The 27,127-nt window shown below is 42.9% G+C and overlaps 1 protein-coding gene across 7 annotated transcripts in view; it reads right to left on the bottom strand.

The window, feature by feature from the left end:
• The window catches only part of myo16 (myosin XVI), a 360,735-nt gene that overhangs the window by 52,364 nt on the left and 281,244 nt on the right, over positions 1–27,127 (bottom strand). For all 7 annotated transcript variants that reach the window (XM_059646418.1, XM_059646419.1, XM_059646420.1 and 4 more), the window contains 4 exons: positions 23,367–23,442; positions 6,463–6,641; positions 3,960–4,040; positions 3,504–3,709 (listed from right to left, as the gene is read on the bottom strand). In XM_059646418.1, coding sequence (XP_059502401.1) covers positions 3,504–3,709; positions 3,960–4,040; positions 6,463–6,641; positions 23,367–23,442 — 542 coding nt within the window. The remainder of the gene's footprint in view (positions 1–3,503; positions 3,710–3,959; positions 4,041–6,462; positions 6,642–23,366; positions 23,443–27,127) is intronic.

Here is a 27,127-nt window from a genome sequence, read left to right as displayed (position 1 = left end):
ATTGAGACCATTGGTTTGCAAGCTCGTAAGGTGGAATATGAGGTGCTGTTCCTCCAGTTTACGGGTGGCGTCGTTGTGACACTGGAGGAGGCCCAGGATGGACATGTTGTCCAGGGGGGTGGGAGGGGGAGTTGAAGTGGTCCACGACTGGGACGTGTTGTCATTTATCGCGAACCGAGCGTAGGTGTTCTACAAAACGGTCACCGAGCCTCCAATTGATTTCCTGGATGTACAGGAGGCCACATCGGGAACAGTGGATACAGTATACCATATTAATGGATGAACAGGTGAACATCTGTTTGACGTGGAAGGTTTTCTCGGGGCCTGGGATGGGGGTGAGGGGGGAGGTGTAGGTGCAGGTGTGTCACTTCCTGCGGTTGCAGGGAAAGGAGCCGGGGATGGTGGGACTAGTGGGGAGTGTGGAGCGGATGAGATAGTTGCGGTGAGAGTGGTTCCTCCAGAAGGCAGATGAGGGTGGGGAGGGAAATATCCTTGGTAGTGAGGTCAGATTGCAGGTGGCGGAAGTGGAGGGGAATAATGCGTTAAATCCGGAGGTTGGTTGGGTAATACGTGGGGACGAGGGAAATTCTGTCTTTGTTGTTATTGCAGGGAGGGGGTGTGAGGGTTAAGGTGGGGGTAACATGAGAGATGCAGTCAAGGGCATTTTCGACCACTGAGTGGGGGGAGTTTGTGGTCCTTGAAATACGAGGACAGCTGGGATGATCAGGAGTGGAATGCCTCATCTTGGGATCAGATGCGGCAGAGGACGAGGAACTGGGAATAAGGGATGGCATTTTTGCAGGAGGGTGGGTGAGATGAGAAGGTGTTGATGAAGTGGATGAACTGTTCGAGCTGCTCGTTCAAGCACGAGGCGGTACCGATATAGTCATTGATGTAACGGAGGAAGAGGTGAGGGACAGGGCTAGTGTAGCTGTGGAAGAGGGATTGTTCCATGTACCCTACAAAGAGGCAGGCATAGCTTAGCCCATGCGGGTACCCATGGCCACTCCCTTAGTCTGTAGTAAGTGGGAGGAGTTGAAGGAGAAGTGGTTAAGGGTAAGGATGTGGAAGTTCTTCTTAGGACCTGGGATGGGGGGAGGGAGGAGGTGTAGGGGCAGCTGTAGCACTTCCTGCAGTTGCAGGGAAAAGTATCGGGAGTGGTCAGGCTGGAAGGGAGTGCAGACCAGACAAGGGAGTCACAGAGAGATTGGTCCCTCCAGAAAGCAGATAAGGGTGAAGAGGGATAATGTCTTTGGTGGTGGGGTTGGATGCAGATGGTGGAAGTGATGGAGGATGATGCGTTGGATCCGGAGGTTGGTGGGGTGACACTTGAGGACGAGGGGGATTCTGTTTTGGTTGTTATTGCAGGGAGGGGGTGTGAGGGATGAGTTGCGAGAAATGCGGGAGATACGGTCGTGGACGTTCTTGACCATTGAGCGGGGGCAGTTGCAGTACTTGTAAAAAGAGGACAGCTGAGATATTCGGGAGTGGAATGCCTCATCCTGGGAGCAGATGCGGGGAAGGAATTGGGAATAGGGGATGGAATTTTTGCAGAAAGGCAGGTGGGAGGAGGTGTATTCTAGAATGTTCCACAGATTAACCACTGTCTAACATAAAAGTTCCTGGTCTCGGTTCTAAAGTGCCCCTTCACTCTGAGGCTGTGCCCTCAGGTTCCAGTCTCTCCTACTAGTGGAAGCATCTTCTCCATGTCCACTTTGTCCAGGTCATTCAGTCTTCTGTAAGTTTCAGTCAGATCCGCTTTCATCCTTCTAAACTCCATGGAGTACAGACTCAGAGTCCACAACCCTTCCACATATGACAAGCCTTTCATCCTCGGGATGGGCCCAAAAATATTCACAATATTCCAAGTGCGATCTGACCGGAACTTATTGAGCCTCAGCAGTAAATTTCTGTTCTGTATCCTAATCCTCTTGAAATGAATGCTAACATTGCATTTGACTTCCTAACTGCCAAATGAATCTGTATGGTAACTTTCAGACAATCCTGAACTCAGGTTCCCAAGTCTTGGTGCTTCAGATTTCCAAAGCCTTTCCCTGTTTAGAAAATAGTCTACACCTCTATTCTTCCTAACAAAGTGTATAACCTCACACTTCCCTGCATTGTGTTCTATCTGTCACTTCTTTGGCCACTCTCTCAGCATGTCCACGTCCTTGTGCAGCCTCCCTGCTTCCCCGACATGACCTCTCTCTCCATCTTCCTTTGTGCCATTTTGTTTCTGAGCTCGGCAATGCCAACCAATTTAATAAAGAAAGCCTTCAGACCTAAAAGCCAGAGCATCTGTATATCTGGGTGAACGTAGACACACCAGGAATTAAATGGGAAATATTTACGACAATATTTTCTTTGCCTGGAATATATCATTACATCAAAAAGTGATCGGAAATGATTGTGGGGGATGGGGGTGTATTAGGGGAGTCCTTGTAGACTTTAAAAGTGAACTGGACAGCCCCTAAAAATGTGTTTTGTAATGAGAGATTAACTTGCACCCACTGAACTGAATTTTACATCGGAGAGAGGGTCTTCACCTCCGAGGTAATGTCAGGGTCGCGCTTTAGAATCCCAACAGTGTGGAAGCAGGTCATTCAGCCCATCAAGTGCACACCAACTGAACAGCATCCCACCTACTCCCACCCTCCAATCGTAACCCTGTTAATCCACCCAGCCTGCACAGCCAAGGGGACTGTGGGACAATTTAGCATGGCTAATCCACCCTAACCTGCACATCTTTGGACATCAATCTGACCACCTCACCCTGCAGCCAAAAGGGAACACAAAAGGTTTGTGAGCACTTTGAACCATAGGCATAGTTTAATGCAATCAAGCTGGATTTTGAGGTCAGTCTGGTGTCTTGCTGGGCTAGGCTGACAAGCCTTGGGAAGGGCAGGGGAGGTTGGGGTGGATAAGGCATCTGGGAAGAAGAAGGTGGCGATGAATGGGGAATGGAGGCAAGGCCAGGTCCCTTCCTAGACCAGCCACAAACTTGGCCCGTGGAAGGGAAAGGGCAGGGCAGTTCGTGCCGCATTGACATTTGGGGAAGGAGGTGACCCTTAAGTAGCTATTAATTGTCTATTTCAAGGCATCAATTCACCATGGATGGGCAGGTAAATTAACTCCATCAACATGGGTAAAACAGTAACAGAAGCGGAATGTGATAGTTTTCTATAGGTTAGAGTGACACCTAATGTTACAATCCCCACCCCTGCCCGCTTTCCCATTGTATCTTCCCTGCATAATAGACATAGCTTCACCTCACAGTGATACACTTAATACAAGCTTCTCACCCACACATAACACAGAACTGTACACAAGCAGGATTACAATAAATGCAAACTCTTTTCCTTTATGAGCAACAAAGGCATTTTCTCATCACAAATACTCAGTGCGAACTAAACCTTATGGTGCTGCAGCTATCACACTGAAGCATGCTGCAGGCCTGGATGTGCTTCAGAACATGATCCTTGGTTACTCTACAAAGAGCCTACCTCGTGAGGAAGTCACTGAAAGATAGCCTCAAAGGGTATCCATGGCGGATCATCTTCACCATCTCCAGGACACCAATGTACTGCAACTGAGCTGATACATAGAAGTTGTCAAACATTTCGGCCTGCCTGGATGTGTTGGGTTTGATGCAATACACAAAGTGAGGAGTTGAATTCTGGAGCTTTCCCATTATATCACGAATGGAACTCTACAAGGAGGAGGAAAGCAAGAAGGGTTTAATAGTCCTTTTCCATTTGGGTCTCTAAAAAGGATTATTTCTGGCATAATTATTATTTATCATGAGAAATAGCAATCAGAAAATCCATTTTCATTATTTGACATCAGCAAGTAAGCTGCTTTTAAAACCATGCGAGTCAGAAATGACGCCAGTTAATGCACAAAATGAACATAAACACATTTTATTCATTCAAGATTACTGGCTGCTTTAAATTACTTACCCTAAGCTGGGAAGCCAGCGTTATGGGCCCACCCCACTCTAATCGTTGTAGAAACGTTGCTGTTGTCTTTTTTTTCAGGAACTTAGAGAAAGGAGAGATAATACAATTGGAAAAAACAAATGACTTGGTTTATCATAAGGATGATTTAGCTCCTAATGTATTCTTCACAAGCAAAATGCAATGGATACTGAAAATTCAAAATAAAATTAAGAAAAACACAGTCAAGACATACTCAGCAGATCATGCAGCATTTACGGAGAGAGAAACTATGGCTATCAGATCTTACCACCTCTGATACAAACAGCCTTGATTTTCAGAGTTAGGATTGCACAGCAAGTACTATGCTGTCAGAGAAATCAAAAGTGTAAGGTCCACAATTTTTTTTTTGTGTAATCATTTTGAATCCCTATTATACTTTTATCCTGGTTCTAATGTCACCAGTATGGGGAAACTTAGAGATAGCAAGGTGTAGAGCTGGATGAACACAGCAAGCCAAGCAGCATCAGAGGAGCAGGAAAGCTGACGTTTCAAGTCTGGACCCTTCTTTAAAAAGTATTTTCTGGGACACACTCTCTTTCCACCTTGTCATGTCCATCAAGAATTCTGTCAGTTGCAATGAGATCATTTCGAAATGTTCTGCAAAACTCCAGGAATACAGATTAGGTTTCCTCTATCTCTTCTTGTAAAACAATTCCACCATCTCAAAGATTAATCCGGTGTACTTTCACTATGGGATGTGTATTAGTCCTGAGACGAGAACAAAACTGCCCGCAATATGCCAGGTAAAGTCTCACCAAAGTTCTATACAACTGTAGCAAGGCAGTTTTACTTCTATACCCAAATCCTCTTTAACTGACCCCAACATAGTGTTTGCTTTTCACATTTCTTGCTACCGCTGCATGCCTGCTTTTAATGACTCACGGACAATGGTAGTCATTTCCTTCCACACTTCCCAAATACTCATCTCCCAACCTGCCTTCTGCTTTTTGTAACAAAATTACAGATGGTTTGCTAACCTGTTCTTTGACTCTTTTTATTTAATAACATTTTTTTTGCTCCCTTGTTTTCATCACTCTAACCAAGAGAAGCAATCTATCACCAGTTACTCTTTCGTGGTTTGATAATCCTAGATATCCCTAGCACTCATTCACCAACCATTTCAACACTGGTGTAAAAATACCTAAATTGTGAAATCTCTATCCATGATTGTAACACTTCATCTCAACAACATGCATGGGAAAAATACTATCTAGTTCCTATGGCTTTCATATCATTGCTCTAAACCATGTGAAATCTTTCTATTTCATAATCCCACTATATTAAGTTACAAAACACGTTGTATCACATTGTCTTATTGGAGCGTCTTAGCTATAAGGAGAGGCTGAACAGCCTGGGGTTATTTTCCTTGGACCATCAGAGGCTGAGGGCTGACCTTTTAGAGGTTTATAAAATCCTGAGAGGCATGGCTAGGGTGAATAGCCGAGGCCTGTTCCCCAGGATAGGGGAATCCATAACAAGAGGGCATATGTTTAAGATGGAAAGATTCAAAAGGGTCCTAAGGGGCAACTTTTTTCATGTAGAGGGTCATGCATGTATTGAATGAACTGCCAGAGAACGTGGTAGAGGCTGGTACAATTACAACATTTAAAAGGCATCTGAATGGGTACATGAATAGAAAGGATTTAGAGGGATATGGGCCAAATGCTGGCAAAGGGGACTAGGTCAGATTGGGATAATCTGCTCAGCACAGACAAGTTGAATCAAGCGATCTGTTTCTGTGCCACATGGCTGTATGACTCTAAGATAGCCTTTTAAAAGTTGTAATTGTACCTGCCTCTGCCATTTCCTCTGGCAGCCCATTCCACACCCGCACTACTGTCTGCATGAAATAATTATCCCTCCAGTCTTTATAAAATATTTTCCTCTCTCACATACATGTGAACGTAACACAGCATTTCTCAAATAAATGGGAGAACGCATTGCAAGGTCATCATTATGAATTATATTCATCTATGAAAAATGCTTAAAAAAATCTCATGTCAATTGGACTTAACGGAGGGAGAGAGAGTTTTGTTCTGAAGAAGGGTCTAGGCCTAAAACGTCAGATTTCCTGTTCCTCTGATGCTGCCTGGCATGCTGTGTTCATCCAGCTCTACACCTTGTTATCTTGGGTTTAATGAAGTTATTTTCTGAGTTTAGAATGTCTGTGGTACCTTCCACTGAATGTGGGGTACTTCAGGATCAACTGTTGAATTTTTATTCAATTAATTAGAGCCTGGTACTCTGCAACTAAGCCAATCAGCTGCAAATGTAAAAATTGTCCAGAGATTTGAGTGTAATGCAAAAAAAGCTTTACTTTCCCTGTAAATTTAACATTCATCATACCAGCCGTCAGTTTATGATGAGGTTGATATGAATGTTTACATAAGAAGAGTTCAGACAATTTCAGAAGAAAGACAAATGTTTACAACAGCCTTTACTGCCCATTTCCCACACCCAGTACCTTGCTGTTAATGTCCAGAAACTTTTTTGGTCCTTTGGTTCGAGAAGTAGAACATCGATTCTTTGACATCATCAATGCTTTGGACCCTCTAAGGCTCAAGTGATGATGTAAGGGAATAAGGGAACCAGTTTGGGTCAATTTGGACTGGAAGAATTGGTGAATAACAACATTTTCGCTGGCTGAAAATTCAAGAGAAGAGTATTATTGATAACATGGTTCTAAAACTAAAGTTATAAATATGCCAAATTTCCATCTCACTGATTTCTTTCATTTCTCTCAGAAATTTGTTCTGATTTCTAGGAATAAATTGAGTAAAGTGAAATAATCTTAAATACTACCTTAGAAAAAACCTCTCTCATATTTCAGATATAGTAGGAACTGCAGATGCTGGAGAATCTGAAATAACAAGGTGTAGAGTTGGACGAACACAGTAGGCCAAACAGCATCAGTGGAGCAGGAAGGATGATGTTTTGGGCCTAGACCCTTCTTCTGAAGAAGGGTCTAGGCCCAAAACGTCAGCCTTCCAGCTCCTCTGATGCTGTTTGGCCTGCTGTGTTCATCCAGCTCTACACCGTGTTATCTCTCTCATACTTTAAATCTGGGTTGTCTCATTAACTACATGTCGCACCGGAAAATTTTCCCCAATTAATTACTTGATGAAAATCCTTGGTGGATTTGAACACCTTCATCAAACTCCTCCTCAATGTTCCTGCTGCAAGGAGTAAAACCGGAGCTTCTGCACTCCTTCCACATCAATATAATCTCAGAAGCTACATTAGTAAATCAAAACTGTCCTCTAACAAAGTCCAGAAGCCAGGTCAGTCACAACTATTGTTGTATAAAGGTTAAGCACAACTTCCTTCTTAATTTACTATTTGACTCTGTTTATATAGCCAGAGATCTCATATGCTTTCTTGATTACTGATATATTTAACACGTTATCAAGCAATGCACTCTAAATCCTAAGCACTTGTTGCATTTAAGAACACTTACCGTAATAACGTTGCTTCTTTTGACAATCACTTCAAATCCATGTCCACCAAACCTCCAATCATTGGAAATAGTATCAGAGATAATGGGAACTGCAGATGCTGGAGAATTCCAAGATAATAAAATGTGAGGCTGGATGAACACAGCAGGCCAAGCAGCATCCCAGGAGCACAAAAGCTGACGTTTCGGGCCTGGAAGGGTCCAGGCCCGAAACATCAGCTTTTGTGCTCCTGGGATGCTGCTTGGCCTGCTGTGTTCATCCAGCCTCACATTTTATTATCATTGGAAATAGTATCATTTTTATTTATTGTATCTAAACCATTCATGATTTAAAATATTTCCCTCCTCTCCTTTGATCCAGGCAGAACAACTCAAGTTTCTCCACTCCATTCAGGTAACTGCATCATCTATGGAACCATTCCAATAAATCTCTGTTGCATCCTTATCCCCTCTACAATCTTTACACCTTTCCAGAAGAGTGCTAACCGGAACTGGACACAGTAGTCCAGCTGGGGTTGAACTAATGTACTTAGAGTCGTAGCATCATACAGCACAGAAACAAACCTTTCTGTCCAACAAGTCCGTGCCAAACATAATCCCAAACTAAACTAGCCCCCCATGCCTGCTCCTGGCTCATGTCCTTCCAAAACTTCAAGGGTTTCAACATAACCTCCTTGTCACCATACTCCTTGCCTCTATTTCTAAAGCTGAAAATTCTCAATGAATTATCAATTTATCCTTCTGATATTAAAGACTTTTACATTTATCCCCAGAATTCTCTGCCCTGTTGTCCAGTTAAAATTGATCACTTTAATTTCCTCAAATGTTACAATCAGAGAATCACCGCACAAACGAAGAATGGTTTGGTAGAATTGTGGTTATGTCAGGAACGACTGCGTAAACTCACCAAATTCTAAAGGGCCAATCTACTAAACAGGGTGCAAGACAGGGGGTGAAGGAACCAACAAAAGGGAAATACCTACTTGCCATGTCCTCATAAATCGACTTGTCACAACTGCATCTGCCCATGATAGGGCTGGTAGGAGTGACAACTACAGAGAGCTCGGAGAGATGAAGTCCCCTCTTCACGTTGAGGATATACGTTATGTTATACGGCATTACCTCAATGCTTACTGGGGTAGATTTTGAACAGATCTAACAATTTAAAACTGGGCACTCATTCTATTGCTGTGAGCCATCAGCAACAGCAGAATTCTATTCAACCACAATCTGTAACCTCTGAGCCTGGTACAATTCCTACTCTACCATTATCACCAACCCAAGGAATGAGCCAATATTTGATAAAAAACGCAGGAAAACACGTCCTGAACATCATCAGCAAATTTTAATATGTGGATTTACCCGAGTGATACTATCTCAAAAGATCACTTGCATGCCAAACAATGGAAGCAGGATGTGGTAGGTAGAACAAACGGGTCTTACAATAATCCATCAGATCTAAGAGTAGAAATCCTGCCACATTCATTCATGAATGGTGGATGACAATTAAACAATAAACAGGAGAAAGACGCATTATAAATGTCCAATCCTCAATGATGGGAGGAGTTTATCAACACCAAAAGGAAGATATGAAGCTCCTGATGTCATTAGAGCCTTGATAAGAATGCTGAGAAAAGCACTGAATTCCAGAGGTGAGGGGAGAGTGACTGCCCTTGAAACCAAGTATGGCATTATGAAATCCCAGGAAAACTGGAGTTTATGGGAACTGAAGTAAAGAATTGAGTTGGAGTTACAACAAATGCAAAAAAAAGGTTGTGTTTTTTAAAGATCAGGCATGTGACATCATTTCATGTGTACCTCAGGGTAGTGCCTTAGATGTGACCAGGGAGGAAGATGCATTTCAAAAAGGCTACCTAAAAATTCCCCCGGAAAACATGTCACCCAGACTTGAAAATTAACCACTGCTGCTTTACCATTTCTGGGCCAAAATCATGGGACTCTGTTCCTAATAGCACTGTAGGTAGCCCTACAGCCCAAACACTGAGGTTTTTCAAGAAAATGGCTTATCGCTATCGTCTAAAGTGCAATTAGAGATTTGCTGGTTCAACCAGTGAATAAATAAGGACATTCTCACATCTGGGGCATTTAAATTCATTTAACTAAATAAAACTGGTGTTAGAACTACGAGATTGTCTTAAGAACCCATTTGATTCTGTAATGAACTTGACCGAGATAAATTTTGCACCAAACTTAATCAGCCTGCCTGTTAGTGACTCAACTCCTGTAGTAATGTAGTTGACAATTAATTGCATTCTGAAATAGCTAAGCTGTGAGTAAACATTTTGAGAAGATGATTGAATAGTAATGCATCTATTCAAGCATAACTGGGAAGACGCAATAATACAGGCTTTACCAACATCTAATCCTCTGAATAAATAAAATGCTCTCCCCATTGAGCTCATCTCTCCAAAAAAAATTAAAATCCTCTATCATAGTGTCCATTTCAGGTTAATTATAAAATTGGCCACCACTTGTTTCCTTATCTAATTAAATGTTAAAATATTTGATGTATGAAGCAAACCTAGCCATTTTGTTAATACTTGCTTAATATTTTTTAACATTGGGGTGAATTCAACTCCCAGTGTTGCTCAGGCTGTAGCCAGGCTATTCTTTTGTCTTGGGTTAACTCCATTGGCTGGATTGCCAGTTTGCAAAGCACAGCGATGCCAACAGCATGACTTCAGTTCTTGCAATGGATGAGGGTAATGTGGAGGATTTCTCAACGTCTCCCCTCATCCGAGGCATGGTGCCCTTCAGCTTAAAACACTGCCAGTTACTTCTCCTGAATGAGAGCAGCCCAGGGGGGCTATGGGATTATGGAAACTTTATTTCTATCTGCTATAACTTGGATCAATCTCATCAAAACTCCTGTCATGTGAAAATGGTCTGTTCATAAAATTGCTGCTTGTCAAAAGACAGGGGTTTGGGATAAGCTTTATTGTCACGGATGTGATTTTGGGATTTTTGTGAAATATGTTTGTGTATTGTTCAATGGAGCGATCACAGTCAACGGGAACTGGGAAACCATCAGATGACAGCACAGCACTGAGCTCTCAGAGAAATTTGACAATGGCACTGGTTTAATTGTTACACACAGAAGTACATTTGTAAGTGTTAATTGAATTTAAAAGTGAAGCATGTTCCTGATATTTGTAAATGTATCACCATTACAAAGATTAATTAAAAGAAGAGTTGTGAGCTCTGACTATTTTCTCCAGCTGGACTGTTTAAGGTCAAAACTGAAAGCAGTGTCAGAGGAGGAGCCAAGATAACAAAGTGTGGAGCTGGATGAACACAGCAGGCCAAGCAGCATCTCAGGAGCACAAAAGCTGATGTTTCGGGCCTAGACCCTTCATCAGAGAGGGGGATGGGGGTGAGGGTTCTGGAATAAATAGGGAGAGAGGGGAAGGCGGACTGAAGATGGGTCGAGGAGAAGATAGGTGGAGAGGAAAGTATAGATGGGGAGGTGGGGAGGGGATTGGTCAGTCCAGGGAGGACGGACCGGTCAAGGAGGAGGGATGAGGTTGGTGGGTGGGAAATGGAGGTGTGGCTTGAGGTGGGAGGAAGGGATAGGTGAGAGGAAGAACAGGTTAGGGAGGCGGGAACAAACTGGGCTGGTTTTGTGATGCAGTGGAGAGAAGGGACAAGCTGGGCTGGTTTTGGGATGCAGTGGGGTGGGGGAGATTTTGAAGCTTGTGAAGTCCACATTGATACCATTGGGCTGCAGGGTTCACAAGCAGAATATGAGTTGCTGTTCCTGCAACCTTCGGGCGGCATCGTTGTGGCACTGCAGGAGGCCCAGGATGGACATGTCGTCTGAGGAATGGGAGGGGGAGTTAAAATGGTTTGCGACAAGGAGGTACAGTTGTTTATTGCAAACCGAGCAGAGGTGTTCTGCAAAGCAGTCCCCAAGCCTCCACTTGGTTTCCCCAATGTAGAGTAAGCCACACCGGGTACAGTGGATACAGTGTACTACATCACCTCCCCCTCTCTCCCTATTTATTCCAGTTCCCCTCCCCATCCCCCTCTCTGATGAAGGGTCTGGGCCCAAAACATCAGCTTTTGTGCTCCTGAGATGCTGCTTGGCCTGCTGTGTTCATCCAGCTCCACACTTTGTTATCTGCGATTCTCCAGCATCTGCAGTTCCCATTATCTCAGAGGAGGAGCCTGTGAGTTCGCCTACGTACACGTTTTGATAGATAACGGTATCGGAATGCTCACTGTTTGAAATTCCATAATATATAAATCCAAGGGAAAGTATTAGAAATGCAACAGTGCTGAAATGAATGTAGGAATATCATTTAAGCATGATTATGAATATTACACAGAAGTAAAAACATATTCATTCTCAGCTGGTAGCATGCAATAATTTTGGACACATCTGAAGCAAGGTCTATTAATTAAAAGTAGATGCTTATAGAACTGAGCATTGTTAGTATTTTGTTCAATATCTTTCTTCTTCCACTGTTTCGTCAAGTCGGTTATTGAGCTATAAAGTGCCTAATTTCACTCTGGGTGAAACCCATTATACTCAAATCACTTCCCTTGCCCTTGAAATCATCTCAATGTCAGAGGAATCTTCATTTCCATTCTGCCTCTCCAGTCCAGCTTTTTCTCTCAGCTCAGCACTTGAAATAACTCTTGCAGGATTTGACTTTTAATTTAATTCCTAATCCATCAAGCTTGTCCTAGATCTCCTCTGTCTTGTTCTCACTTACATCTATGATGTTACATGTTTCTTCCTTACATTCCAGTTTTTCTACCTGATCTAGTGACCAGACGACAATTCTTCAAAGTATCTTCCTATGTTCAGTACAAAGTACAAAGTGAGCTTTGGACAGACTGCCTGGCAACTTTCTTTCCCATTTTATTCAAAAATCTTTCTTGCGTTTAAAATGAGCAAACTCTTAAAAAAAATTGTGCTTGACATACGGGTGTCATTGGCTAAGCCAAAAGTTATTGTCCATCCCTAATTAACCCAGAGAAAATGGTGGTGAGCTGCCCTCTTAAACTGCTGCAGCATTTCAGTGTAGGAACAGCCAAAGTGCTGTTAGGGTGGAAGATCTGGGATTTCAACCCAGCATCAGTGAAGGAATGTCAATAAGGTGCAAAGTCAGGATCACCTTGGAACACATCATGACAGTGATGATGCTCCCATGCACGTGCTGCCCTTACACTTCTAGGTGGTAGAGGTTGTGGGTTTAGAAGGCTCTTTCAAAGGACCCTTGATGAGTTTCTGAAGTGCAACATGTGGATGATGATCACTGTGCAATAGTGGTGAGGGGAATGAATACTGGTGGATAAGATTAGGGGCGGAACGGTGGTTCAATGGTTAGCACTGTAGCCTCACAGCACCAGGGTCCCAGGTTCGATTCCAGCCTCAGGCAACTGTCTGTGTGGAGTTTGCACATTCTCCCCGTGTCTGCGTGGGTATCCTCCGGGTGCTCCAGTTTCCTCCCACTGTCCAAAGATGTGCAGGCTAGGTGGATTGGCCATGCTAACTTGCCCGCAGTGTTTAGGGGTGTTTGGGTTATAGGGTTATAGGGGAATGGGTCTGGGTGGAATGCTTCAAGGGGCAGTGTGGACTTGTAGGGCCGAAGGGCCTGTTTCAACACTGGAGGGAATCTAATCTAAGATGCCAGTGAAGTATGTTGCTTTATACTAGATGTTGCTAACCTTTTTGAATGCTGTTGGAACCACGCTTTTCCATAAAGGTGAAGAATATTCCATTACATTCCTCACAGATGCCTTATAGGTAGTGAATAAACATTGGAGAGAAAGGAGGTAAGTTGCATGCTACAGAATTCTCAACTTCTGACCCATGTATATAGCCACAATTTTTATATTGTTCAGCAGGTTTAGTTTCTGTTGGATGTTGATTGTTGGAATTTCACAAATGATATCACCATTTAATGTTGAAGGGAGATGGTTAGATTGATTCAATCTTTTTGGAGATGGTTATTGCCTGGCACTTATGTGTGGTGAATGTTACTTGCCACTTATTAGCCCAGGTCTGGATAATGACCTGGTTTTGCTGAATTGGACATGGTCCGCTTCAGTATTTCAGGTGTCGCAAATGGTGCTGAATATTATGGAATCATCAGTGAGCATTCCCTTTTCTAAACTTATGATGCAGGGAAGGTCATTGATGAAGTGGCTGAAGATGACAATGATGACTCTGAAGAATGATGTTCTGGGGCTGAGATAATTGACATCCAACAACCACAACCGACCTCTTTTGAGCTAGGTACAACACCAAATCACGGACGGGTTCTCTTCGATTCCCATTGACTCGAATTTTGCTCACGGGCTCCTTGATGTCATGCTGACTCAAATGTGGCCATGATGTCAAGTGTGGTTTAGTTCTGGAATTCAGTTGTTTTGTCCCTGTTTGGACCAAAGTCAGGCAGACCCTAAACTGAATGTCAGCGAATGCATTATTCTCTTGCAAGTGCTGTTTGGTAGCACTGTCGGCAACTCCTTCTATCGCTTTGCTGAAAATGGAGGCTGGGCTGATAGGTCATATTGGCCAACTAGATTCGTCCTGCTTTTTGCGTAAAGGACATACCAGAGCAAATTTTCACATTGTTAGATAGATGCTGATGTTGTAGCTGTACTGGAACAGCTTGGCTTTGGGGTGTGCCTTGTCCTAACTGAATGAAAAATGAATTGATTGCAGTCATACATACTCTGTTCTTTTTTACGACTCAAGTATGTAACAAACAGTACCTACAAATTAAATTCCACTCTGATTAGTGTAGAATGGCTGTGTCATAAGAGAGAACTGACAGATAAAGGCAACCAGGGAACATTGAAATTGGTTCAGGAAATTAGAAAAACAGACATAAAAGCAATAAGCAAATGTTTGCTTTTAGAAACAGAATTTAAACTAGAAGATACCTAAAGCAGCAACAAAGTTTTAAAAGAGTAAAGAGGTTAAAGTGACAGCATACAGAGGTGTCCCTGTCATATCTTAATCTGAGAATCAGCATCAAGTGACTGTCACACATAAATGTCAAGTGTTTCAACAGTGAGTTTCAAAAGATGTTTTGATAAAGCAGAATTGAATGAAAATGGAACTGCATGAAAAGATTAAGGCTTCAGAGACATGAGAGCTATTGGAAGCATTAAGGTCACAAGGGATCAAAGGACTAAGGGAATTGGAACTTCATTCATGAAGATCATCGTGCCTTACTCTGCAATGCATACTGGAAACTAAGAATTCTCTAATATGTTCACACCAGGTGAATCAGATGGTAATGTTATATTTCTTATTCAATCTGTATGGGCAAATGTAAAAAGTGTATGATTACATAATTAGATCCGATTTAGATATTTCAAAAAGAACACTCCTGCCTTCCTGAGCATGTTATGCAGAAGAGAACAGCTAACCAGGTTAGAACAGAATGGGAGTTGGACTAGCCTAATTTTAACTGCCAATTGTCTAGATGCTGTTGCAATTTGGGTTGGGACTATAGTACCAGCTTTGAGTGGTGTCAAACTAGCTCTAACATAATTTAATGCAGTTTGAAGTTTCAGCTAACATTGTTTCAGTTTCAATTTGAGAATCACGTTGTCAAGAGTATTATTAAAGTGTATGGCATGGGGCATGATAATGGTGCAGATGTGTAGCTCTTTTGGAGATTTAAAAAAATGTGTTTGTACCTTCTAATCTGAATGTCATGTTTCTTATTGAATTTGTGCCTTGTCTTTAAGAGACTTCATCTTTAGAGACTCCATGTGCTGTGCACATACAATGTTAGACTCTCAGCGAGTCTACTAAGGGTTTGCAGTTAGCACAATAAAAAATTGTTCTTTTGATGTAACGTCTGTTTTATAACTGCGTTAAATATTAAATAAAATAACACATGAAGCCAAACAACCCCTGACAAGTGATCAATGATAAAACCATTACTGTTAACATGAATTAAAATGAACAGCTGGGAAAAGCATTGTCCTGATGAGCCCTAATGTGCTTAAACAATCAGCAAGCTAAACCACAATTATAAACAAAGCTTAGCAATAAACAAGCAAATTCAATTGAGAAGCAAGCTTAATTTACTTGAGAAAGGCACATGATCAGGGTGTGAGCGGGCTGAATAGCAAGGAAGAGAGGTCAAAGGCATATTGACAGAATGTCTACGAAATTCCCTATTTTAAACTGAGACACAGCAAACCTCATAACGGAACTTTCAATGCCTAAAAAGCATTTAGAGCTATGGTTTCTAGATTTAAATTTATCAATAAAACAAATAAGCCATTTCAATTTGCTTAGCAATTGGGATTGAAGGTCTGTAGACGTAACATGTCTGGATTAACAGCTGAACAGCTAAAGATCTCTAAAAGTTATGGATTACATTGGAAGACTAACTCAGAGTCGGGTTAAACTTCAACATTCATGGATTACAATTCATGTCATTTATACAGAGGCTGACAGAATCCACAGACTGCTTTCTGAGCTAATGCAAAGAAAAGAGCTCATTATATGATTTTGGGGAGTCAGCATACAGAATTGATGATTTTGTGATTGCATCCAAAACAATGCAATTTTCCATAAATATGTGCTAGATAATCTGAAGAGTTGTAGTTTTAAAGAGTTACAGAAGGATGAGTGCAAATATAAAGCAATCTTCCAGCTTGCCAAAGCTTACATGTCCTATGTACAAACACAGCAAGATATCTGGGAGATGTGGTCTGCATGCACCAAGGAAATGTTCAGCTTTCAATCAATTTTGTTTGGCGTGAACGAGAAAAGACCATTGTCAGAGGCAGAATACTGGAGCAAAAACTGGTGAAAAAATACAAACAGACCTTGCACAAAGAATATCTTCAAGTTACAATGTAAACTGTCTGGCTTGCTGCAGGAGTCCACACATGAAATGATGTATAAGCCAGAAACTGATAACGTACATAATGCGACAAAGAATGGTGAACACTCAAGTGATAGAAGGTGTCATTGACAGTATATCAAAAAATACTTGCATTGCAATAACCTGCTTACTGATGCTCAGTTTGGATTCTGCCAGGACCACTTAGTTGCTGACCTCATTATAGCCTCAGTTCAAATACGGTTACAAAAACTGGATTCCAGAGTCGAGGGTGGGAGTGATTGCCTTGACATCCAGGCTGCATTTAACTGAGTGTGGCCATGGAAGGCTGGAATCAATGAGAGTCAGGATGAAAATGTTCCTCTGGTTGGAGACACACCTGGCACAAAGGAAAATGGTTGTGGCAGTTGTGATCAGCAAACTTATGTTAAGGATATCTCTGCAGGAGTTCCTCAGGAGAATGCCCTGGGGCCAACCATCTTCATCTGCTTCATGAACGACTTTCCATCCATCATAATTTCAGAAGTGGGGATGTTTACTGACAATTACACAATGTTAAACACCACTCATGACTCCTTAATTGCTGAAGTAGTCCTTGTCCAGATGCTACAAGACCTGGACAGTATCCTGGGTTTGTGTTGACAAATGGCAAGACAGACTCTAACTATTGCTCCTTGAAAGTTAATGGCATTACTATCACTGAATTATCCACTATTAGCATCCTGGGGCATGACTATTGGCCAAAAAGCTATCCATATACATACAGTGACTACAAGAACAAGTCAGTGATGAAGAATCCTGTAGCGAGTAAATCCTCAAAGCTTATCCACCATCTACACGGCACAAGTCAGGAGTGTGATGGAATATTCCCCACTTGCCTGGATGGGAGTAACTTCAACAATACTCAAGAAGCTTGACACCATCCAGCCTCATTTATGTTTGCCATGACTGCCTAGGGAATCATATTTTGTCTCTGCTATTTTCTATGTCAGATAATTGCTAAGTGAACCCAGCACTGGCAAGTGTGTTAATTGTGGCCCGCTTGATTAGCATGACATCCATAAACATTCTGTCCCTCCACACCGACAGTAACAGCAGTGTACACCTTAAGGAAGATATATCGTAGAAATTCACCAAGGCTCCTTGGGCAGCATTTGTTCAACTCATAGCCTCTTCCATGTTAAAGGACAAAGACAGCAGGAACATGGGAACACCATCACCTGCAAGTTCCACTCACCATCCTGACTTGGAAAATATATTGCCATTCCTTCACTGTCATTGAGGCAAAATTCTGGAATTCCCTCCCAATGCCATTGTGGCATGCACTGCAGAGGTGCAAGAAGGCAGCTCACCACCACCTTCCGGAGGGCAATTAGGGGATTGGCAATTAAGACTGATCAACGAGTGTCCAGATCCCATGAATATTGTTTAAAAATAAAAAAAATGAGTTGAATGGAAATGTGGGCTGTAGCAAATGGAGTTCATGAGTAACACAAAAGGAGACATGTAGTGTCCCCAGATTTGGCTGTAGGTGTGGATAATCTCAACTGAGGTGGAGCCCATAGCTCATTCTCACAAACACAAACGAAAGCCATCCATCTTCCACCAATCTGAACTCGGCAATAAAGATCAAAATTAGCTACTTGCCAATGGGTTACACAGCAGGCAAAGTAAGCCTGTTTTGTCTTGTCCTTGAGGTTTGGATACCATGCCATTACTCCTAAAAAATTAATTCTTACGATTTCTGTAAAGCGGAAGTGATCACAGGCAGATGTAAAATACTCACATGAAATCACTAATTCTCAAATAATTTCCCAAGATCTCTTGCTGCACAAAGGTTTGGATCTGGTTTGCTCTCACAGTGCTCTGTAAGTATGTGAGAAGGTGGACTCTTATGTCCACTATTGCCTTTCTAGGTTGACTACTGGGGCTGGAGAGATTCATGGTCAAGGAGGGAGTGCTCACTCCAATGTTGTTTTGCAATGTAGCTTGTGCTACCTGAATCTGATTAAGGTGTAATTCACTCAGAGGGTAGTAGTATATGGAAAGCTAGAAGGTGAAGGTTTCAGGTGAAAAGAGAAAGACTTAAAAGAAAGTTAAGAGACAACTTTTTTATGCAGAAGGTGGTGTGTGTATGGAATTAACTGTCAAAGAAAGTGGTTAAGGGTTGTCCACTTACAACATTTAAAAGGCATTGAATGGGGACATGAATAGGAGGGGTTTAGAGAGATATGGGCCAAATGCTGGCAAATGGGGCTAGATTAATTAAGGATATTTGGTCAGCACGGAGGAGTTGGACCAAAGTTTCCATCCTGTACATCTTTATGACTCTACGACTGTAAATCAGCGGACAATGGAGAGACATGGAATGTCTCTCCTTCTTCATGTCTCTCCTCCTTCCCTCCTTTTACTTGTCACAGTGCATTCGAGCCTACGATGGAGCCTCATTTCTGTTAGGCATGCTTGCCGAGGGTGTCATATCTCTCAGAAAGTATTCTGTTTCTGCTGCTCTCAATGGAGGCTAATTGCTGAATGAAGCCAACATTGGCAGGTGCTATCGTAGCTCTTGTGGTTCAATTGGCGGTAGGGGTTATATCGACATCAGCCAACACAGGAAGAGCAGCAAACTCCAGCAGCTGGCACATAACCTCCAGGGGGAGAAGCTGCAGCAGAAATTCATTTCAGCATGTGGAAGAGACTGACACGGCCAATTCCAGTTGGATGGACAAGGGCAGCAAATACATGGGAGCACCACCTTCTAGTTGCCTTCCAAGCCACTCATCATCCTGACTGGGAAATATGTCGCTGTTCCTTCACTGTTGCAGGGTCAAAAATCCTGCAATTTCCTCCCCAGTGACATTGTGGATCAACCCGCAGCAGGTGGACTGAAGCAGTTCAAGAACGAAGCTCACCACCACTTTCACAAGGGCAACTAGGGGTTGAGCAATAAATGCTGGCCCACCCAGTAATGCCCGCTTCCCTTAAATTAATAAAAAAGAGGGTCCCAGGCACCTACCAGCCTCTGCATTAAAAAAAACTTACCTCATACATCTCCCGTAAACTTTCCCGCAATCACTTATGCCCCCCCCCCCCCCCCCCCCCGTAGTTGAAGATACCTTTCAGTGAACTTAATATTTGTTGGAAAGGCAGGGAACCCCAATTTTGTGACAGAAGTAAATAGAGCTTCTTTGTTTGGCATTTCTTTGCCTTCCTGTTGTGCACTAAAAGTTACTAACAACTGGTTGAATGCTTCACAACATCTGTTGCTCCGATATTCAAGAAGGAGAACATTCCATGTTCTGAGTGAGTGTTGGGCAAGAGTAGCAATCATTCAAAAACAGGGGTTATAACATCATATGGCGCCAAGAACAATTAGCTTCTGAAGCTTCCTTAATGATCATGTATCAGACAGCTGTACAGAGAGTTGTCTGATGATCATTTTCAGTTTGAGAAGCATCCTCATGTAGACTCTTTTGACCCTCAGCATCGTTCAGGTGTGCAATTTCATAAGCACTGTTAAATGAGCATGTGATACTCAAGTACACTTCACTACAATGACAAAAGCTGCACTGAGAGCATCTTTTCCCACCAGAACAATACACTAAAACAGACTTTAGCTGTAAATGTAGCATTGGGCACTACCCATCTCTGAAAGGGTGTGACTCATAAGACACACAAGAGGAATTAACCTTTGCCACTGAGAAATGTGCCCTCTTGAATTAGTACATGGCCACACGCACAAACTGGCCATAAGTGCAGAACGTGAGTGGAGGCAAGGAACTGTTATCTAAACGTTCGCATTAACCCGATACTCAGTGAGCTCCACACTAAAGTGGAAGTGAAAGGTATCACAGTCTCAGAGGGCTACAGACTTCTCCCTCTTGAGAGAGATGTTAAGACTATATTCATGAATACAAGAAATGAAGGGTGTTTAATATCTGCTGCTATCCAGATGGGAAGTGCTTTTTTCATCCTTGGAATGTCTGTTAAAGCTGTCTAACTAAGCCATTGCAGTAATTGATGTCACTAAAATGGCAGCTAATTGAATGTGTGATGATTTACCGTGCATATACCTTTACAAATATGAGTGTACTTACAATTACTTGCCACCCTTGCCACCTATGTGCCCTCAGACATTTTTTTTTCCCTTGCCCCCACCTCCTCCATGACCACAGCAGTCTACAGCTGGGTTGGAGGGAGGCCTGCTCTGTTGTGGGACCTGCTGATCTGACCTGACTGCCCAGAAATGATGAGTGAGTCCTGGCTAGGCACAGCCTTGTCCTTCCTGGCTGAAACTACTATACTGCTGGGGATCACAGGCAGGGTAAAAGTAGAGGCACCTGGATTGTTAGCCCTTATTCTAAGGACCAATAGAACTGTGGATGCTGTAAATCAGGAACAAAAACAAAGTTGCGGGAAAAGCTCAGCAGGTCTAGCAGCATCTGTGAAGGAAAAAACAGAGTTAATGTTTTGGGTCCGATGACCCATCCTGGAAGGACCAGAAACGTAAGCTCTGTTTTCTCCTTCACACATGCTGCCAGGCCTGCTGAACTTTTCCAGCAACTTTGTTTTTGTTCCTGATTTCAAGGAGCTTGGAGAACAAGAGTAGGGAAGTTGTACTCCAAATGTGTAAGGTGCTGATGAGACCATGTCTGGAGTACTGATAATTTTCATTCCCTGTTTAAGTGAGTCATAAAATTCCCACAGTGTGGAAGCAGGCCACTTATCTCATCAAGTCCACACTGACCCGCCGAGGAACATCCCCCCAGACCCACTCCCTTACCCTCCATTTCCCATGGTTAATCCACCCAATCTGCACATCCCTGGACACTATGGCCAATTTAGCCTGGTCCGTCCACTGAACCTGCACATCTTTGGAAGATATCATTTCATTGGAGGTAGTTCAGAGAAGGTTGATTCACACGTTCACTGGAGTGGCATGATTGTCTCATGGGCTAAGGCTAAATAGTTTGGGACTGTGCTCATTTAGAAGAAAGTGAGGTAGTCCCATTGAAACATATCAGATTCTTAAGGGGCTTGACAGGGTAAATACTGAGACAATGTTTCCCTTTATAGGGGAGACTTGGACCAGAGGGCATTGTCTCAGAATAAAAGGGCACCAATTTAACACTGAGGTGAGGAAGAATTTCTTCTCTCAGAGGATTGAGAGTCTTTGGAACTCCTTAGCACAGTGAGCTGTGGGGGCCAAGTTCTTGTGTATATTTAAGGCTCAGATAGATAGATACTTGATTTGGCGAGTTATGGGGAAAATGTTGGATCATCCAGGAGCCGAACAGCCTATTTCTGTTCTGAGAAGAGGCTTCAGAGGGGGCCAATATGTGATGTTTCCTCCATCTGATGCCTGGAAGGGCTCTGAAGTGTAGTCAAGATCCGTTGCTGCCCACTTGCCTTGCAGTTAATTCTGAGCTAGAGTGGTTGACTGCAGGTCAGTGTGAAAATCTGACAATAACAAATAACAAAGCCCACTCTTGGAATACTGCGTGAAACTCTGATCTGCCTGCTACAGGAAAGATGTTGTGAAACTAGAAAGGGGTCAGAAAAGATTTACGAGAATGTTGCCACGGATTGGAGGGCTTGAGTTATAGGGAGAGACTGAACATGCTGGGCCTATTTTCCTTGGAGTTTCGGAGGCTGAGGGGTGACCTTATAGAAGTTTATAAAATCATGAGGGGCATGGGGTAGGGTGAATAGCCAAGTTTTCCCTTGGGTGGAGAAGCCCAAAACTAGAGGGCACTGGTTTAAGGTGAGAAGGGGTCAAAGGGGCAACTTTTTCACACAGAAGATGGTGCGTGTATGGAATGAGCTGCCGGAGGAGATGGGGAGGAAGTGGTGATGTTGAAGAAATTGAGTATCTTTCCTCCCCTTTCTGGTTCATGTCCTCGGTTGCAAGGATGGAGCAGCTGTGTGTAAAGGTTAGCTTCTTTGAACTGGTATGCAGTTGGAGTTTAAATGTGGTGCCAATGATTGCCAGAAGGTTGTTGCTGGATGGCATGGCTGAATGAAAAGACCCCTGTGGAGCTTGGGTGCGCAATTAATGAAGCGAGCAATGGATCAGTGCAGGAGAAATGACAGAAAGTCATTTACGAACACCCCAAAAATAACCAGAAAGTGGGAGATATCAGTCCATTGCTTCTGCAGTCATTTAGGCGGGGGCTAATTTAGGCTAATATTTTTTAACTCGTCCATTGGATGTAGGAATCTCTGGCTGGGACAGCATTTATTGCCTGTTCCTAGTTACCCTTAAGAAGTTGGTGGTGAGCTGCCTTCTTGAGCCACTGAATTCCCGCTGTGTGTTGACATTAGGGAGGGAATTTCAGGATTTGACTTAGTGATGGTGAAGGAACGCCAATATATTTCCAAGTCAGGATGGTCAGTGGCTTGGAGGGGAATTCAGAGGTGTGGTATTCCCATGTATCTGCTGCTCTTGTCCTTCTAGATGGAAGCAGTTTGGAAGGTGCTATCTGAGGATCTTTGGTAGATTTCTGCTGTGTCCTGTAGGTAGCACACTCTGCTGCTGCTGAGTGTCAGTGTGGAGGGAGTGCATGCTTGTGAATGTAGTGCCAATCAAGTCAGCTGCTTTGTCCTGAGTGGTGTTAAGCTTCTTGAGTGTTGTTAGTTGCTTGGTTTTATAAGCAATTGCTAGCAATGTTTCTACAATTTAAAAATTACAAGTAATCTATACAGCATTGTTTGACCTTGGAATGCTCCTATTCAATAAATATTTACATATTCGTATGTCTCATGAAACGTTATAGAATATTTCCTGGAAAGGATTTGAATATGGCAACCTTTTTCAATCTATTGTGGGAAACACTTTCCCAGCCTGCTGAGACAAGTATTAATACCAGCTCAATGAAAATATTGCAAAAAAATGACATAATTACACAGTGGAAACTACATTTATTTCCAAATGGCATTTCATTAATGACGTTAAAAAGATTTGAGACATAACAACTATCTAACTTCGCTAATTAACACATATAAAGTGGTTTAAATATAGTGCTTGCAATATGTTTTGATTTATAAAAAAAAGCAAACACTTACTTTTCATAATAAAAAACAGGCTTTGGGAAAGCGAATCTCTGTTCTTTTCAATCGCTCCTGTTAAATCATAGGTTACCTGTTGCGAGACAGAACATTGCATAGTGTTTCAGCATTTTTCTTTAACCAGAATGTTTATGCTTTCAATCTGTTTTATTTTCACTGTTCTGTTGCTCAACTAAAGATAACTATATAATTTTCCACATCAGGAGTAAATGTAAAAACAGTTGAAAGTGATGAATCATGTGGGTCAAGATCAGTAGTCAAAGGAGATTAACTACACTCAAAACTAATAAGCTTTCTGCTTAAGTGGCACCTGGGTTTCCAAAATAAATACTACTTCAATGGAATAATAAAACTAATCATTACTACCATCAAAGATAATAAGAACCACAACTTTAAAGGATACCTGTTGGCAATGTATGTCTGCCGAGACATGCTTGCTTATAATCCACAAACAAAAGGCTCTAAAGTAAATAAAGTTTGCTCCGAACGCAAAGAGTTTAATGCTCATTAAATTGAAAGTCAAGTGATACTTCGATCTCCAGGCTGCATGATAACTGGCAGCATCCCCTAATCCTGAGGGAGGGTAATACCCAAAACGTTGACTGCTCCTTTCCACCAGATGTTGCCCGGCCTGCTGTGTTCTTCCAGACTCCCGTTTGTCTCCCTTGGATTCCAGCATTTGCAGTTTTTTTGTCTCTAACCAAGTTCTCTATTCATGCTTGGCTTCTAAAGTCATTTGTATACGAGAATGAATACATCAAGGGCTAGTGCTCACAGATAGGGAAGAACTAGATGATTTAAATCTATCAGGTGTTGGAAAGATTGATGAAATGTTTTTGGTTCCTGTTTTTCAGTAAATGATTATCATTATTAAATGTTATGACTGAATGCGAATGTTCAATAGTTCAGAGGTGTCGACAGTCACGCGAGTTGAATAAACAAAGTCGCAAAACCTTTGAAGCAGCAACAGCAATGATGAGTGGACTGCCACTGTGCTTGAAGATTCTCTCAACCAGCCACTGCTGCTTATTTTTTCCAAGGTTTTACGATCCCATTGTCAAAGGAATGGGCACTGCTACATTCTTCAGGGAACCTTGTCAGCATGGAGTAAAGTCAGGGGGAGGAGAGGACATAAGATAACAGGGTGTGAAGCTGGATGAACACAGCAGGCCAAGCAGTGTCAGAGGAGGAGGAAAGCTGACGTTTCGGGTCTGGACCCTTCGTCAGATATGGGGGAGGGGAAGGGGATTCTGAAATAAATAGGGAGACAGGGGGAGGCGGATGGACGATGGATAAAGAAGCAGAAAGGTGGAGAGGAGACGGACAGGTCAAGGAGGCGGGGGTGGAGCCAGTAAAGGTGAGTGCAGGTGGGGAGTTAGGGTGGAGGTTGGTCAGTCAAGGGAGGACGGACAGCTCAAGGAGGCGGGGATGAGGCTTGGCTGGTTTTGGGATGTGATCAGGGCAGGGAGATTTTGAAGCTTGTGAAGTCCACATTGATACCACTGGGCTGCAGGGTTCCCAAGTGAAATATGAGATACTGTTCCTGCAGCCTTCCGATGGCATCATTGTGGCAGTGGAGGAGGCCCAGGACAGACATGTCGTCCAAGGAATGGGAGGGGGAGTTGAAGTGGTTCGCGACTGGGAGGTGCAGTCATTTGTTGCGAACCGAGCGTAGGTGTTCCACAAAGCGGTCTCCAAGCATCTGCTTGGTTTCCCCGATGTAGAGGAGCCCATTTCGGGAACGGCAGACATGAATGCTTTTTACAGCTTCAGCTCTTGTATCGTAAATTTAAAGGTTTAATCATAGAATACTTACAGTGCAGAAAGAGGCCATTCAGTCCCTCAAGTATAAGCTGATCCTCTGAAGAGCATCCCACCCCACATTTATGACTAATCCACCTGGCCTACACATCCTTGAACTACGGCAGGAAACCAGAGCACCTGAAGGAAACGCATACAGACACAAGGAGAAATTATAAGGACCACACAGACAGTTACCCAAGGTCAGATTTGAGCCCAGGTCACTGGCGCTGTGAGGCAACACTGCTAACCATTGAGACATTGTGCTGCCTGCCTTTGAATACTAATGAATAGAGGAATGGATGAGTGATTGAGCAAGAGGTGGACAAGTAGGTGAGGTTGGTGAGATATGCAGATCAGTCAGTCAGATTGCCGGCAAGGTGGGCAAGGCCAGTAGATAGCAGTGGCCTGGGCTGGGTACATTGTTATGATGGGTAAGTGGGTGAGGCGGTTGAATGGGTGAGGCGTGCAGGTTGGTAGGATGCATAGGTAGAGGATCTGGCGGGCGAGTGAGTACAGTAAATAGGTGGGTTAAATAATGAGCACATTGCCCGGCTTGGGAGTAGTTGAATCAGGGCAGCGGGGTTGGTCATCAATAGACAGCCAGGAAGACTCGAAGCAGGGAGTCAGACAGGTGTCTAAAAGCCATCAGATCCAGTCTGGTGTGTGCCTCAGAAACTAAAACAGAAATAGCGGAGAAACTCAGCAGGTCTGGCTGCATCAGTGGGAAGGCAGCAGAGTAACATTTATAGCCTGGTGACTCTGCATCAGAACTCCTGATGCACAAATCTCACATGAGTCCAAATCAGGATTTCCACAAAGACTCAGTGCGCATCTTCAAATGTATGTTCAGTCTCTGACAATGTGGAGACCAAGTGATTTGACCTATTATTTTGAAGTCTCTGGTGCTCCTTTACCAGAAAGCTCTTTCAGGACAGCTGTCAACCAAAATGATGAAATGTACCATCCAAAGGTTCTCGGATGAAAATATTAGCAAAAAAATGTAATTTTCTACCTTTCACTTGAACACCAATCCGAGCCAATGCATGTTAAACATGGATTAGCTGTCATATCAAATATAAACAGTATGTTTCATCTTAAGTAGTTTTACACAATCCCAAGCTCTTGCATTGCTCCCAAACTAACTTGGAACAAGGTACCCACATTGTTCCACAGTACACTGTTCTTTATTTTTGAAAGTTAAGCCTTATACAATAACTGCTTTCGCCTTCAGGATTCATGAGTCTATGATGATCAGCAGCAAAGTACACTTCTAGAAAATCTCCCCAACTTTGGCCTCCTTCCTGTGTTGAGGAAAGTTACTTTAGAAAGTATGACAATACATATGCTAGCATTGCCACCAGTCATCCAGTTCAAGGAGATCAGAAATGAAAGAAAGCAGCTGTACCTTCCCAAACATATTTGCTGGAATTTGAGATCATAATACATAGAAGCAGAAGTAGACTCTTCAGTCCATCAAGTTTTCGCTATCATTCAATAAGATCACGACTGATCTGATAACCCTCAGCTCCACTTTCCTGCCTTTCCCTCCATAATCTTTGATTCCCTTGCTGATTAAACATCTGTTTTTCTCAAACTTGAATATGTTTAATGGCCCAGCCTCAACAGCTCTCTGTAATAAAGAATTCCACAGATTCACAACTCTCTGAGAGAAGAAACTTCTCTGTCTTGTATATGCAACCACTAATTCTGTCCTCTGATCAGAGACTCTCCCCTCAAGGGAGAGCACCCTGTCAAGTCCCCTAAATTTCTTGCGTGTTTCAAGAAGGTTGCCACTCATCCTTCTATATTCTAATGAGTGCTGGCTCAATCTACCTAGCTTCTTATAAGACTGCCCCTCCAAACCAGTGAATCTTCTCTGGACCACCTCCAAGGCACTACATCTTTCCTTAGATAAGGGGCTCGAAACTGTTCACAATATTCCAGCAGTGGCCTGA

The sequence above is a fragment of the Stegostoma tigrinum genome, chromosome 6, assembly GCF_030684315.1.
Source record: "Stegostoma tigrinum isolate sSteTig4 chromosome 6, sSteTig4.hap1, whole genome shotgun sequence".
NCBI lineage: Eukaryota > Metazoa > Chordata > Chondrichthyes > Orectolobiformes > Stegostomatidae > Stegostoma > Stegostoma tigrinum.
This window is presented reverse-complemented; position numbering and strand designations above follow the sequence as displayed.